Source organism: Ylistrum balloti, unplaced genomic scaffold (genome assembly GCF_031769215.1).
Source record: "Ylistrum balloti isolate Yb309-2 unplaced genomic scaffold, AGI_CSIRO_Ybal_v1 Utg369668, whole genome shotgun sequence".
In the NCBI taxonomy this organism is placed as follows: domain Eukaryota; kingdom Metazoa; phylum Mollusca; class Bivalvia; order Pectinida; family Pectinidae; genus Ylistrum; species Ylistrum balloti.
This window is the reverse complement of record NW_026781915.1, coordinates 3191329-3207173: the sequence shown is the minus strand read 5'-3', so window position 1 is coordinate 3207173 and position 15845 is coordinate 3191329. Positions and strand designations below refer to the sequence as shown.

The following is a 15845-nucleotide window of genomic DNA, read 5'->3' as shown; positions in this document are numbered from 1 at the left end:
GTTATCAATCTGAAGATCAGTGCAGATCCTGGGCAGAGGTAGGCGGTGCTATGTTAAAAGTCTAGAGATCAGAACAAATCCTTGCCAGAGATATGTGATAATTAGTTAACAGTCTGAAGATCATTAAAGATCCTTGTCAGAGGTAGACGTAATGAGTTAATATTCTGGTGATCGCTACAAATCCTGAGCAGAGGTAGGCGGTACTGAGTAAACAGACTGATGATAAGTAAAGATCCTAGACAGAGGTAAGCAGTACTGAGTTCTGACAGATGTAGGTGGTACTGTGTTAACAGTGTGTAGATAAGTGCAGATCCATGTCAGAGGTAGGCGGTATTTCAGGTAACAAATCTTGTTATCAGATAAGGTGTAAGATGACAAGTAAAAGGAGGACTGAGCGGAGATAGGAGGGAGCAGTATTAAAGTTCGATGACGAAGAATCACTCCGAACTGAATGGTCCATCATATGGCTTTCTGAAAAAAAGGTGTAAATGTGGGATTTACAGCATACATCTGCATTTGGCATTTTGACATATGACCATTGAATTACTTTTCAAATATTCAGCAGGGAACCTTTTTATTTATTCATCTATTATCTTTTTTTTTCATTCAAATGTTCTAGAACACATAAACAAAATATACGTCACACAAAACAGACAAATCAAACACTTTACTGTACGAGACACACATCTGTATATTACCAACATCATTGGTTGCGTTCACAATGGTTTGGTCAGTAAAGGTCAGAGATGTGTGACGAAATCTTACTCGTTCAGTAAACCTGGTAGACGCGCTTTCTACCTTTGTCGGCGACGTTTTTGTTGTACGGACAACTAAAGAACGATGTCATCTCCTTGAATACTCTCTCCATTAACCTGTACACTGTGTTTGCCGCCGCGTCAGAACAGTTCTGTTTGGTGGCACCATGCATACACTCTCGGCTCCGCCCTACAATACTATAATTAGGATAAATAGGACAAGCTTGGTATACTTCGTAAAAAGTCCTGATCGGTAAATATATTATTCCTTACCTTCATCTGGCATGTATCTGTTTAAATGTAATTCCCTTTCAATCTTACCAATATTTAAGCATAAATATCATGACATAGTATTAAAAATAGTTAAAAATTGTTCAGCTAGTGAATTTCTCTTTTCTCGAGAACTTTATTCTTTTGATAAAATATGAATGATGAATTCAATGGATGTTAATGAATATTGGTCATTGCAGTTTCACAAGGATTAAAATAGACATCTGATTTTATGTACCGTATACCTTACAGATTAAAAACTAACAGAAAGAAAGAACGGTCAATAGTTTCATATGTTGTAAACCTTGACAATAAATATTTATGTCACTGAAGGAGTTTCATCACATAGGTAACCTGTTCTGCCATGTAAAACGACTATTTCATCAAAACAAATGAAAGACAAAAGTATGATAAATCATTAAGACATCGCATGATTGCTTCAGTTGGGACAAGATTGTCCCTTTCGTCTTTCACATATCTAATATTTTGTCTTTCAATAGAACACCAGAATTAGAAAAAGAGTTTTATATAGATCGAATATTTTGTCCAGTCCTTCAGAAAAACAAATTGAAGGTCTCTCTCATTTTTTGGAAAAAAATATGAATTTTGTTGTAAATACGAATTAACATTGATTTCATAGTGACTCATCTTCCATGTATTTGATGTTTAGATCTTCACGAACTGGTTTTGATGCCACCACTATGTCCAACATGGACAAATAACCGTTACGCATTATCAGATATTGTGATGCAGTAAAGAGAAATACCAAATGAAACTACAAGTTATACTATGTTGTCATTTACATTTCAAAATATCAAGAAAATAAGTGTTACCTGCAAAACTGTTTACCAACAATATGTTTGGGGTCAGATAACAGAGTTGGCGAAGTCAGGGTTTCTTGAATGCTTGAAATATACTGTAAATAACATTTAGATGTCTGATTTTGTACTTCTGATAGTGACCAGCAGTTGTCGTGTGATATATAAGCTGAAATACAATGTAAGTAATGGTAAATACATGATTTATCAGAGTGTTACTCTCTCTCTATAAAAATGTATCATGTATAACTGAATTATTTTAACACTGTAATACTGGGATATTCTAAACACAACTCTAAGCAGCTGTTTCATATAATTTGTGTAATAGAGCATATCTTATTTAACAGAAATTTCTTGTTTTCATTTTATTCACGACATTTTATCTATTAAAATAAAATACCTTCAATATCACCGGCGCACATAAACTGTAATGTGCCTTCAGTTGGGGCGATGGTTGACAGATACACAATGTTAGTGGTACATCCCTCTAACTTGGGCTCGAAACAGGATTCCAGGTGATGCTTATACCTATTATGATATAATCATACATATCGATGCAAAACTACAGAATATCAAAATATGATCGGTAAATGGTATATTGTAAACCTTTTCTTTTTTTAACTAGAATGATTGTGTTGAAAGATTAATCAAAGTAGAAATTCCTGTCGATATGTGTGTATCTCCAACGAAGGAAGTGCATGTTACATGTAGCATTGCTGAGAGTTGTTTTTCCATTACTAAAGAAACGAGCAATAACAATTATAATGTAGTAATCATAATGCAGTGATTGTTTTTTCTTCCCTCCTCCTTTCTCTCTATCTCCAATCAGGGGAAGGACTCACTAAGCTTTCGTTCATGATAAATACTTGATAAGTCTTTCCATCACTACTGGAGATAAAATATGTCAAGATATGCTTTTAACCTACAGCAATTTACAATAAAGGCAATCAAATGATTTATTGTTTTCTGTAGGACAAGTGAGTCTACAGGAGAATCAAATCACAATGCTTTATCAGGTACATTCATAGGAAAGACTGCCTCCTGATATCAGAAGTATTATGTACTTTTTATGTACATTGTACTAGATGTATATAAAAGATTGCTGTGAAACATACATTCCTCCATTTATCAAGGCTAAGAGCCTTAAGGATAGTAATCTGGAAGGAAAATTTAGATTCATATTTATCTCGGTCAAAATTGATACCGATAATTATATCTTTAACTAACTTGTCATGATGTATTTGCAATGCTACAAGACTTTCCTTATGGTAGTATATATATTTAAAGAGGTTCATAATGCTAAACATTTTATATGTATGTTTTGGTGACTAGTACAGAAACCGCTTAGTCACTGACGTTGTGAATAAATTAGTACATACCGCAATAATCACCGTAACGTCATATTACAAGTGTTTGAATAGACAAGACATATAAGGCAGTTTTTAGCTATTTAAAGTGTACGAAAACATCCAAATGAAATAGGCTTTATAGATATATAAAGTGAGCACGGAAACATCACATCTGAAGCCAGTGTTATAGAAGGTACACACCATACATATATTGTGTTTTACATAGCAGGTAGTAATATACCATCAATTTAGTTACTAAAATTGTCTGAGCTATGCATGCAGTGTTGTTTGACCTGAACGGCATTTGTTTTGGGAAAATGATTATACACTTTACCTAATTACATATAAACAGTTATATACATTTCTGTTGTCAGTACATAGTTTTTAATACCGCCCGCAAAAGTAGCCACTTACAATATCCATCTTAACTACCATCTCAACGAACGTTAGTCATCACAGCCATTATCAACGATAGTTATCTCAGTGTTGATTTCAGCAACCATTAATAATGTTCATCCCAGTCATTCATCTCAACCAGCAGCGACAATATTCATCCCAATCACTATTGACAACATTCGTCTCAGTCATCATTGACAACATTCATCTTAACTACCATTGATAACATTCATCTCAGTCACCATTGACAACATTTATCTCAACTACCACTGACAACATTCATCTCAACTACCACTGACAACATTCATCTCAACTACCACTGACAACATTCATCTCAACTACCATTGACAACATTCATCTCAACTACCACTGACAACATTCATCTCAGTCACCATTGACAACATTCATCTCAACTACCATTGACAACATTCATCTAAGTCACCATTGACAACTTTCATCTCAACTACCACTGACAACATTCATCTCAATCACCAATGACAACATCCATCACAATCACCAATGACAACATTCATTTCAACCACTACTGTCAACTTTCATCTGATTCAGCATATACTAATCAATTTCACAGTAGTTACATGTAAAAAAGTTAGTGACATAAATACATTAACAACAACAGTTGCCATGATAGCAACTTGTACTAATAACAGTTACATAAATACAACTCTCACTTACAACAGTTACATTAATACAACTCTCACTTATAACAATTACATTAATACAACTCTCACTAATAACAGTTTCATAAATAAAACTCATTTATAACAATTACTTTAATACAACTCTCACTGTTAACATGCTTTTAAATACAATTGCTCTAGGCAGTTACATTAATACAACTCTCTTTACATTGTTCTGAGAGATAACACAAAAAATACATACTCTCATAATACATGTTACATAGATACAACTCTCACTAATAACTGTTACATAATCAAATTCACAAAAGGTTACATGTATATTAACTCACACTGAAAGTTCCATAAATTAATAACTAATAACAGTTACATAGATACAACTCTCACTAATAACTGTTACATAAATACAACTCTCACTTATAACAATTACATTAATACAACTCTCACTTATAACAGTTACATAAATACACCTCTCACTTATAACAGTTACATAAATACAACTCTCACTAATAACATTTTATAAATACGCCTCTCACTTATAACAGTTACATAAATACAACTCTCACTAGTAACATTTCATAAATACGCCTCTCACTTATAACAGTTACATTAATACAACTCTAACTCATAACAATTATATAAATACCCGTCTCACTTATAACAAGTTCATAAATACAACTCTCACTAATAACTGATACAAGTACCTTAATGTCCCCTAAGAACTGTAACATGTTTCTTAACTTTCACCGACAGCATCTTCAAGCATATCAACATTTACTGACAACAGTTACATTTTAATGTGTCTTTACTCTCACTAACAACAATTACAATAATATTAACTTTCACTTGCAAAAGTTACACTTAATTTCTCAACAATTAACAAACATTATCAGTTTCAATCAAAACTTGTCACAAGAACTAAACCTTTAGTCAGAATTACACTACACCACTCACTTAAGTTTAATGCGTTACATAATCAAGTACCTGCACATTTTGAGTGCCTCCATTTTAGATGGAATGGCCGACACCTCTTCTGATGTACGGTCCGTAACGTTGGATGCAAACTTCCATGTGCAGAGATTCAGACCGAGGAGATCACACCCGCGGACATGGCTCCCTGGTCGTTAACGGCAACAAAAATATCAAAAAGTAAGTATCTTTGATCCGCCAATAGTACAGTAGATTATCGCATAGAAAAAGGTTTTAAGATTTGTATTCATTAGGAAATTTGTCACAGTTTAAGCACATATAATACTTTTTATAGAACGATATATCATACTTACAAGTTCCAAACAGAAATAATAAGACAACAGAACATGACATTCGAACTGGAAACCAATACGAACACATGTTTGTACGAATTGTGAGAAGTTCACGGTTCGGTCCAACAAGGCGCTACCTCTCTCAACTGGTGTCTACGTTTATAACAGTAAAATTGCTAAAGCTTCTTGTAATGATGTATTATTCACAGATTATTTCTTGCGTTGTTTCTTTTCTGTTTTAGCAGAACAAGTAGGAGAAGTGAAAATCCGTGTCGGTGATATGACGATAACATGTTTGTCACCTGTCATGTGTAGGTTTGACATGACGCCCCTACAGTATAACACTCTTCAGAACAATTGTTGTCGGTGTGTTCTCTATAGTGGTGCCTGTTTGCTGACATGTTTTTTTTTTATGTAAGTATCTTATATGTCTTATCTTAATATGATGTACAAAAATGATGAGTAACTGTTGATGATATAGTAGAAATGTATGTCTTTAATTTTTTCATCTTAAATAAAAAAAATTAGCTGAAATATAATTCCAATATTAATAAAATGGCAAATATAACACAACACCAGACATATTTTAAACCATCGATTTTTAAATTTCTTAATTTGTAGTAAATGAAAACAAATTTAATGGTTGTGACATGCGTACATGTACTATTTTCCTAATTGATTTTACAGCAGGTTCCATATTCAGTCCAGATTCTCAAGAGCTGTGTAAGGTTTCTTGCATTTTACGGATTTGACGAGTATTTTTTTTTACGTTTTCTATACAGAGTGATTTGCGAGATGTTTTCATTTTGTATGGTGTCGAAATTTCCCCGTAATGTTTGATATCCATTAGTATTAAAACCTTCCTGCTTGTGTGTTGACTTTTCCAGTCGGGTCACTTTCCATCAATGTTTAATTCTATATGGTATCAATTGCTTACTTTATTTGACTAATAATTATGACGACAATATACATGCGTGTGGTGCCCAATAAGGAATTTCAAGTTCAGATTGTCCCTGTTCCACAAGGAAATGTCGAGGTTTTAGTTTATCGTTGTCAACATTATCCAGTAAAATGGATCCAGGAGACCCTTACCTTTGCATTAATTTGGAGACTTCCGTGAGTCGTGAGACATCGATCTAACACAGGATGGAACGGTGTCATGGATAAATACAAGGTAAACTCACGGTTATTTAAAATAAAACAAAATTTTGTGTCAATCAAATATTTCAATAACCAAACTTGATACCTATAGAATCGTACACGAGTTTTCATTTCATATGAAATTTTATTAAACTAGTCTGGAAGTTTTAAATTTTTGCGAGCTTTGGCGCTGAAATGTTTCATTACACTTTTGTATACATATATATTTGTTTTAAGATATTTTTAGGAGAGAAATACAAGTCATCTGAGATTTTGAATGGGCAACTTTTCCATGTGATGATAGTAAAAACGAATAAGAGGTCATTGCTTGAAGTCGGCATATAGTCAATCCTGAGACGTCTTTGAGAAAGAACCTATGATTGGAACAAATTGCAACAAACATCAATTCGAACATTTTTTCAAAATATACTATTTTACATATAGAGATCACAGATGGTAGACACTGATAGTGGACTTTAGGCCCCCGTAACCTGCAGCATGCCAAATTCGAATAACTGTTCGGAATATACGCATGTATGATGGTATGTCAAATAGTTTTGAGTCCCGAACAGCTTTTCCTGTAGGGTGGTAAAAATGCACCACTCTTTATATCCATCCTTGTCCTAGCTTCTGATTTTATATGGGATCATATTACACATGTTTACTCACTACACTGTTGAAGAGACATAACTCCACTGAGTTGGTAAAATGGACAAAGCTGAGTATAGGGCGGTGTCAAAGTTTTAAGCCCTGAAGGATTGATCGTCCTAACAAATCCGAAGACCTAGTGATTGTCGCTTATTGGTGAGACTTCTTCTGCACCATGAAACGTTGACTGAAGGCGTGCCGGCGTGGCAGAGCAGGTTTAGTGACTCTCGATCAGGACGACCATCAGTCAGTACTAGCCCTCCAAAAAAGCACTGGTGCTGTGCACAAATCCGTGATGGAGTTCTATAGGAGCTTGTAGAAGCAACAGGTCATTTATATGGATTCATATACGGCATACATCAAAACAAACCACACATACAGTGTATCCGAGGTACATGTAAGACGGGTCCTATGAAAGATTTCTAATGACATGAAGCAATTAAGAATCAACGGAAGTGGAACCCTGCTAACTAGGTACAATGTCAACCCAGATGATATTCATTTTAGAATTATAACCTAGAATGAATTCTGGATTTACCATAATGATCTTATTGTATTCATTTGTAAATCTTGTCAATCTTAACATATTTTCCAGTGTAAAACGAAAAAAATATCAAACAGATGCCTATTTCAAAATTACAAATTATGTTGCCCATACGACTTAATTCAACCATTTGTCACACAAATGCGTGAAATTGTGCTACATTTCACACACGTTTTTTAATTTAAAGGAAACTATAAGTGTAGTATCAAATTAGAAACAACAATATTAATGGAGACATAAACAATGAGGTAATTCATGCTTACATTAATACACTGATGATATATTATGCACTATCTTGTCTGATGACATCACCTACTAAACGTTGAAACTATTTGCCAGTCATTGTCATGATGATTACCCCAAAAAACATTGATTCGTTTGAGCATTACATGTTACAGAGTTCATTAAGCCATGAACTTGTAAACTTTTGATTAGATTGCTTAAAAGGCCAGATAAAGGGTAGTTAGACTCAAAGTCTTACAAGAACGGCTTGTTCGAAAATCACTGATCCCATCATTGGGTCAAGTAATCAAGTTCATGTCAAAATGGGCTACGTACTGAACACCTAATCGTCTTATTTAAAGATTCCACAACCAGAGAACCACCAGCTCGAGAAGGTTTAAATCTAACCACATACATCGTAAGCATTATGTATGTCAAAACTGAAGTCCTACTAAAGAAATCGATGGGTACTTAATTGGATTTAAACGAACATGTATTTTACAGCACACATGCTGTAAAATACATGTTCGTTTAAATCCAAAAATCATCTTACACAAAAAAAGGTTGTGAGCAACGTATACGCCTCGGCAGTAGAAGAAAAAGAAAAAATACGATTTTCGTAACCGTGTGTTCGAACGTTAACTGAGCCGATAATTAACTGTTAACATGGGATAATCAATGTACAAAGACTACAGTAGGTTCCAGTTCACAGCCACTAAAACATACATTTAAATACCCTAAACAGTATGGAATCTAATTTTCATGAAAGAGTTTATCTTATGTTAAAAAATCAACTTTACAAATATCTTGCTTTCGAACGTGGTTGTTGTCCCAATAACTTCTCAATCCTTTTAATTCTTACGATTTATTCGAAACTGTCTGCCATTGATGAAAAGGAAGAATGAAACAACACGTAATATAGGCCAAGTTTTATTATTTCACTTTTCTTCATAAATTTTAAAAATGAATTATCTTGTGTTATAACAAAAATCCATACATATTTTTTACAATACTTACTGCACAATTTCTTCAAAGTTCAAAGGACTGGAATCATTAGAAGTTCTTAGTGTAATTCTGTATAAAGGACTGGAATCATTGGTAGTTTTTAGTGTAATTCTGTATAAAGGACTGGAATCATTAGAAGTTCTTAGTGTAATTCTGTATAAAGGACTGGAATCATTGGAAGTTTTTAGTGTAATTCTGTATAAAGGACTGGAATCATTGGTAGTTCTTAGTGTAATTCTGTATAAAGGACAGAAATCATTGGTAGTTCTTAGTGTAATTCTATATAAAGGACTGGAATTATTGGTATTTTTTTAGTGTAATTGTGTATAAAGGACTGGAATCATTGATATTTTTTTAGTGTAATTGTGTATAAAGGACTGGAATCATTGGAAGTTTTTAGTGTAATTGTGTATAAAGGACTGGAATCATTGGTAGTTGTTAGTGTAATTCTGTATAAAGGACTGGAATCATTAGAAGTTCTTAGTGTAATTCTGTATAAAGGACTGGAATCATTAGAAGTTCTTAGTGTAATTCTGAATAAAGGACTGGAATCATTGGTAGTTCTTAGTGTAATTCTGTATAAAGGACTGGAATCATTAGAAGTTCTTAGTGTAATTCTGTATAAAGGACTGGAATCATTGGTAGTTCTTAGTGTAATTGTGTATAAAGGACTGGAATCATTGGTAGTTCTTAGTGTAATTCTGTATAAAGGACTGGAATTATTGGTATTTTTTTAGTGTAATTGTGTATAAAGGACTGGAATCATTGATATTTTTTTAGCGTAATTGTGTATAAAGGACTGGAATCATTGGTAGTTCTTAGTGTAATTCTGTATAAAGGACTGGAATCATTGGTAGTTTTTAGTGTAATTCTGTATAAAGGACTGGAATTATTGGTATTTTTTTAGTGTAATTGTGAATAAAGGACTGGAATCATTGATATTTTTTTAGTGTAATTGTGTATAAAGGACTGGAATCATTGGTAGTTGTTAGTGTAATTCTGTATAAAGGACAGAAATCATTGGTAGTTCTTAGTGTAATTCTGTATAAAGGACTGGAATCATTGGTAGTTTTTAGTGTAATTCTGTATCAAGGACTGGAATCATTGGTAGTTCTTAGTGTAATTGTGTATAAAGGACTGGAATCATTGGTAGTTCTTAGTGTAATTCTGTATAAAGGACTGGAATCATTGGTATTTTTAGTGTAATTCTGTATAAAGGACAGAAATCATTGATATTTTTTTAGCGTAATTGTGTATAAAGGACTTCATTGGTGTTCTTAATTCTGTATAAAGGACTGGAATCATGGGCAGTTCATAGTGTAATTCTGTATAAAGGACTGGAATCATTGGTAGTTCTTAGTGTAATTCTGTATAAAGGACTGGAATCATGGGCAGTTCTTAGTGTAATTCTGTACAAAGGACTGGAATCATGGGCAGTTCTTAGTGTAATTCTGTATAAAGGACTGGAATCATTGGTAGTTCTGAGTGTAATTCTGTATAAAGGACTGGAATCATTGGTATTTTTAGTGTAATTCTGTATAAAGGACTGGAATCATTGGTAGTTCTTAGTGTAATTCTGTATAAAGGACTGGAATCATGGGTATTTTTTTAGTGTAATTCTGTATAAAGGACTGGAATCATTGGTAGTTCTAAGTGTAATTCTGTATAAAGGACTATAATCACTTGTACTTTAAAGTGTAGCTTTGTCCAGAAGACTGGAGCATTGGTAGTTTTTAGTGTTGTTCAGTACAAAAGACTAGAATCATTGGTAACTTCTAGTGGAGTTCTGTTCTGGAGATGGGAATCAAAGCAGCTTTCCTGATACTATATTGCATATTAGGGAAGTTACAGAACATTACTTTTTTTCCTTTATCAATTAGGAGACTGAAAGGAGGAAAATTATGTGATACCATTTGAAGTCTATTAACTACTTTCAAATTTCGTATCAGTATGTATATACCGTTACATATACATTTGTTTGTATTGTGCAAGTCTGATCATAATAAAGTACATTAAGATGAATTTGGTAGTGAAACAGACACAGGAATCACTTGTAGAATTGTTGATCTATTACAGGAAGTTGTGTACAAAACCTGTCAACACTCATTTACATGTCATTGCATTTGTTCACATTTTCAAAACACTGATCTATAACAGATATTTCATTTTTAATGGTGATAAGGGATGTCGCGTAATGGATGAAATATGCCACTCCATACTGGAATCCTTATCTGTAACTTGCAAATTGATCAGTTCAAGTACGCAATATTAATGCATGAATCTGATTCCTGATATGTTTGCAATCTTCTTAACATAATGATAAAAATGTCTTTTCTCTGTCTCCTGCTAAATCAATTCTTCTTATGCAACATTTTTCAATCATCAAACAATTTCCACATATATCCTGGATCCATTTAAAATGGTAAATATTACCACTGGCATCACACAGTCCATCAGATAATTGTCCATTTGAACCTGTAATAATTGTATCACATATTTCATCTAACATCAATTCACTTACACAAGTCTTGTAATAAATATTTCTGTCATCATACATTTGATCAAACATCTGATACATAACTTATTACACATGTAGCAATTACTTCCTCCATCACACATTTCATCTGATATCCATACATTTACACTTATCATAAATATTTACATCATATGTCATCACACATTTCCTCAAACATCTATCATTTTACACTTGTAATAATTATTTCTGTCACCAAACATTTCTTCTGACATATAACTATTATACTTGTACTTACTACTTTTTTCATCACATATTTCATCTGATATTCATACATTTACACTTATAAATATTTCTGTCATCACACATTTCAACACATTTCATCAAAATCCTATCTAATCGTGTCTTAGTAATGGTCCTTGTGATCAAATCCTATAGTATTCCATCTGTCCTACAATATTACATCCACCTATGTATACACACCATTAACATTTACACTTATACTCCCACATGTCAATCATCTTTTACACGTTTGTATTAGTTTTTCCACAGACATTTCACCAGACAACACCTGAGTTCTCACATCCTCCTGGTGTTTCAGTGTAAACACAATGTTCCGTATTGTCCTTCTGTAGTTGTTGTTCACCAAACGTTTAAAGAAATGAAAGGTGTCTCGTTCTATTACTTCTGGCAAATTGCTGTCCTCCTGAATTTAAAAATGTAACTCAGTTCAGGCAATGTATGTTTATGAATAAGGTTAAAAACTTCAGATATAACATCATAGTACCACATGTAAGTAGTGTATTATTACATCAAGTGTTGCAACTGACTTTATTTTCCAGATTCCAACCACAAAAATAACAGGTGTACTTACCTTTACCCCAAGAGACTCCAACAACAGTCTTTGTCCTGAGGACCTCAATCTTTCTGTTTTAGCATCACATTTCACCTCTATCTGTTGGCGGTCTTGGAAATCCTGTAACATGATGTGGAAGTATGATATATAATAATCCTCTTTCGAAGAAACAAGTATTCACTTCATAATATTTCTATGGAATATAAATTCACACAGCAATAATATTTTTTCATTAAATATGAATTTACAACTGGAATAAGCAGCTTATATCTTACATACCAAGTTTTTAAATTGGTCAAGTAGGATCGAAGCATAGCTATATGTTATCTCATACTTGTATGATAGGTCACAGGAAACCCAAAGAATATTCCAACTCAACACGATGTAAAGAGAGGTAACTCTAAAGTGAAAAAAATCTTACCTCAAAATGACTTTTCCATTTGATATAAACTTTTTTGGCCTCTCTCCTAACATTGCTGTCTTCATGTTGCCTTAGTTTATTAACATCTTTACCTGTAGGTAGCAACAACAAAGTTTAGAACTTTAGTCTTGTCAATGAGTATCGTGTCAAACTAATAATAACAGTAAACATTTCTCCAAAAAGCATGTTGCCTAATAATAGCACACTACACATTCACCTGTAATGTTCTATAAATGTTTCAACTGAAAGTTCTGAAAGGATGCTGCTTACAAAACATTTTAATTTGAAAAATGAACAAAAGTATGAAGTTATTTGGATTTGAACAAGGACTGACAGTATAGGGGTATCACTATAAAATCTGCCATAGAATGATGCGTCTTAGTAAAATCAGATCAAATTTTCCTGGTTCTCAAAAGTATTGAACGTAAGTCAAATGGTAAAGAGATGATAGCTATATATGTAAATAGGTTTATACTATAAGCAAAATGTAGTCACCTATTTTAGTGTCCTTCATTACATTACGGGGTGGTATTTTCTTTCCCAGTTCCCTTAAGCATTGCACCATTTCATCATGTGTTGTACTGCTCAGTCGTAGTTTGGCTTGTAGTCTATGGATATCTTCAATCACAACAACACCCTATAAACAAAGGTTAAAACAGTTAAAAAATCAGGATAGTAATTATATAACTACATATATTTGTTATTCAAAATATAATTTATTACCTGTACATGTATATACAATGCCAGTCACCAGTCATTGCATTCAGTTTTGATATCTAGCATCTTATTAACCGACAGAATATATTTAATACTTGGTGTAATTAGATTATACATGTACAATGTATATATTGTCTGAATGATATTTAAATTTACTCATTGCTTTACTCTTTAATGCAAACATGTCATATTTGTTCATATACAATATACTTGGCATTTATAATTTCAGAACGATTTTTTAGGAAATCCAAAGAGAAACAAGGAGTAGTGTAAAAAGGAGGGGGTTTATTGTGATTTGTATATAGTGTTAGATAAAGTCTCTCTCATTCTGCTAATGCAGCATATTTCTTTGGCTCTGTTGGTACAGCCATTCGATTATAACGCCAGAGATCCAGGTTTGGTTCCAGGTCAGGGCATACAACAGGAATGTGTGTTTTCCCAGTTATTTCACACTCGAAAATATCTGCTGTCTTTTTGTCCAAATCAGGGACGCATATGTATTTCATAATCAATTGCAATGGCTGGTGTGCATATTATCTATGATTCTATAGTACACTCTTTTTCAAAAGCATTTGTAAGGAAATAGGATGCCAGTAACAAGAGTTTAATACCATAAAAAACATATTAGATGTGTCTCCCTTCGTTTTGCACTTTTTTTTATTCCACAATAAATAGTCTATCATAACAAATATAATTACATACATATATATATAATTACATATATATATATATTTGAAATAACCAACTGCAGGAATCATATAACCGAAAGAAAATCACATCACGTCACTCCTTTTTTTCTTGTTTTTTTTTCTTCATATGAATACTGACGAAACCGACGCAACTAAGCTTTACCGTTAACAGCTGGCAAAGACTACATATCAGCTGTATATCATTATATACAAAAGTAGCGCTAGTCTATTTGTTAAGAATTCAATAACTAGACATGTACACAGCAAAGCACCATTAAGCATTCACATTGTCATTTTGAATTTTAAACTTACCTTCAGTGATTCGATCGTACTCTGCTTATACTGTTTCGTTGGCGCCTTTCTCAGTTTGGTCTGGGTTTCTCTAGGCTTTTTCGTTACAAATTTATCCATGTTTCGTTTGTTTATGCCGGAAGTTCATAATTAACGCCACCTGGTTTCGAAATAATAAAAGGCGCGTTCGTTTCGGATGGTTTGCATGAATACATGCCAATGTATGCAAAAATACTCACAAGGATATAAATAACCCCCAGTCCACTGGTTTGTTTGTGTGTGTTGTCTGCTGAAAGCCCGAAAGGCCGTAAAAGTGGACGTAAAATCCGTTAAGTCAAATTATTTTTTCTCATTGTTTAGATTTTTTAACATCAAAACAGCGAAAACGACATAAAACAAAAACAAACAAAAAATCAAAACAAACTTGAAATTTCGACTTATCCCATACTAACGTCTGTATCAGGACTATACTTGATATGTCAGTCTATAAATTTGTCAGACTTATACTTTTTTTGTGATACGTGTACAAGTTACAAATATGTTACAATAAACATACATTATTGTAAGTTGTTCATTTGAAATAGCTAACGATCCTTCCTTTGATACTGGAAAACATTTTATTGCGCAGTGACTGTGTTCACAGAATTCATCAAATGTTTACAGCCAAGCTGGAAGAAGACGAGCTTTGTCTGTCTCTCAGTCTAGTGATACACTATCGCTCGATACATTTTAAATTGCATTTTACTGCGTTGATGTTCGTTTGAACATAATGAGGTCTTGATTTTCCTAATACAGATCGCTTATATATATACGCCCGCATCTCACTGCGTTCATATTACCGAAAACAAAATAAAATCACCAGATACCGTCGGCCAGTACCCGCATCAGCTGCCAGTCGTATAGGAGAAATACGTGATTTTGTACATGTACTTCATGTACATATATATAACATTGTATAACAGCATTATAAAGACAGTGCCAAGCGGGAATTCATCTCCAGTTCCGTCAAAATGTGAATGTTTTTCCTTAAATGTGTAAATGTTGCTTAACTTGCCTCTATAGGTGGTACTCTTTCAGATTTTTTTCAAGGATCAGATTAGACATAGTTGCAATTTGTCTATATTTTCCTGTAATTTTCAGCGAAGTTATGTTTGAAGGAGTCCGAAACGATTTATAGTAACGCCAGTGACCATAATTTCATAATTTTCTTTTAAACGTTCGCGTCATTGGGTACATTCTAATTTTGTACTTGAATTCTATGAGTTTTATTTAATACATATATACCGAGAACAGCGTTGTTGGGTATTATTGTACTGAAAACCAAATAAACGTA

The 15845-nt window shown here is 33.3% G+C and overlaps 2 protein-coding genes across 2 annotated transcripts; both read right to left on the bottom strand.

The window, feature by feature from the left end:
- Positions 1–769: 769 nt before the first annotated feature.
- On the bottom strand, positions 770–5251 carry LOC132560467 (uncharacterized). Its single transcript, XM_060225134.1, has 4 exons — positions 5229–5251; positions 2244–2371; positions 1859–2012; positions 770–953 (listed from the first exon to the last, which is right to left on the bottom strand). The coding sequence occupies exons 1-4, from the start codon at positions 5249–5251 to the stop codon at positions 770–772; spliced, it is 489 nt and encodes a 162-aa protein (XP_060081117.1).
- Positions 5252–11684: 6433 nt separating this feature from the next.
- LOC132561861 (transcription elongation factor A N-terminal and central domain-containing protein 2-like) lies at positions 11685–14632 on the bottom strand. The gene is made up of 5 exons (XM_060226572.1): positions 14534–14632; positions 13311–13452; positions 12816–12907; positions 12413–12514; positions 11685–12244 (listed from the first exon to the last, which is right to left on the bottom strand). The coding sequence occupies exons 1-5, from the start codon at positions 14630–14632 to the stop codon at positions 12056–12058; spliced, it is 624 nt and encodes a 207-aa protein (XP_060082555.1). The 3' UTR covers positions 11685–12055.
- Positions 14633–15845: the final 1213 nt, after the last annotated feature.

Coding starts and splice junctions, on each gene's coding strand:
- LOC132561861 (XM_060226572.1), bottom strand. CDS start 14,632: ATGGATAAATTTGTAACGAAAAAGCCTAGAGAAACCCAGACCAAACTG. Junction 13,453..14,533: donor GTACGATCGAATCACTGAAG/GTAAGTTTAAAA, acceptor CTTTGTTTATAG/GGTGTTGTTGTGATTGAAGA. Junction 12,245..12,412: donor TGGAGTCTCTTGGGGTAAAG/GTAAGTACACCT, acceptor TTTTAAATTCAG/GAGGACAGCAATTTGCCAGA.
- LOC132560467 (XM_060225134.1), bottom strand. CDS start 5,251: ATGGAGGCACTCAAAATGTGCAG. Junction 2,372..5,228: donor GAGGCACTCAAAATGTGCAG/GTACTTGATTAT, acceptor ATATCATAATAG/GTATAAGCATCACCTGGAAT. Junction 954..1,858: donor GTTGGTAAACAGTTTTGCAG/GTAACACTTATT, acceptor TCCTAATTATAG/TATTGTAGGGCGGAGCCGAG.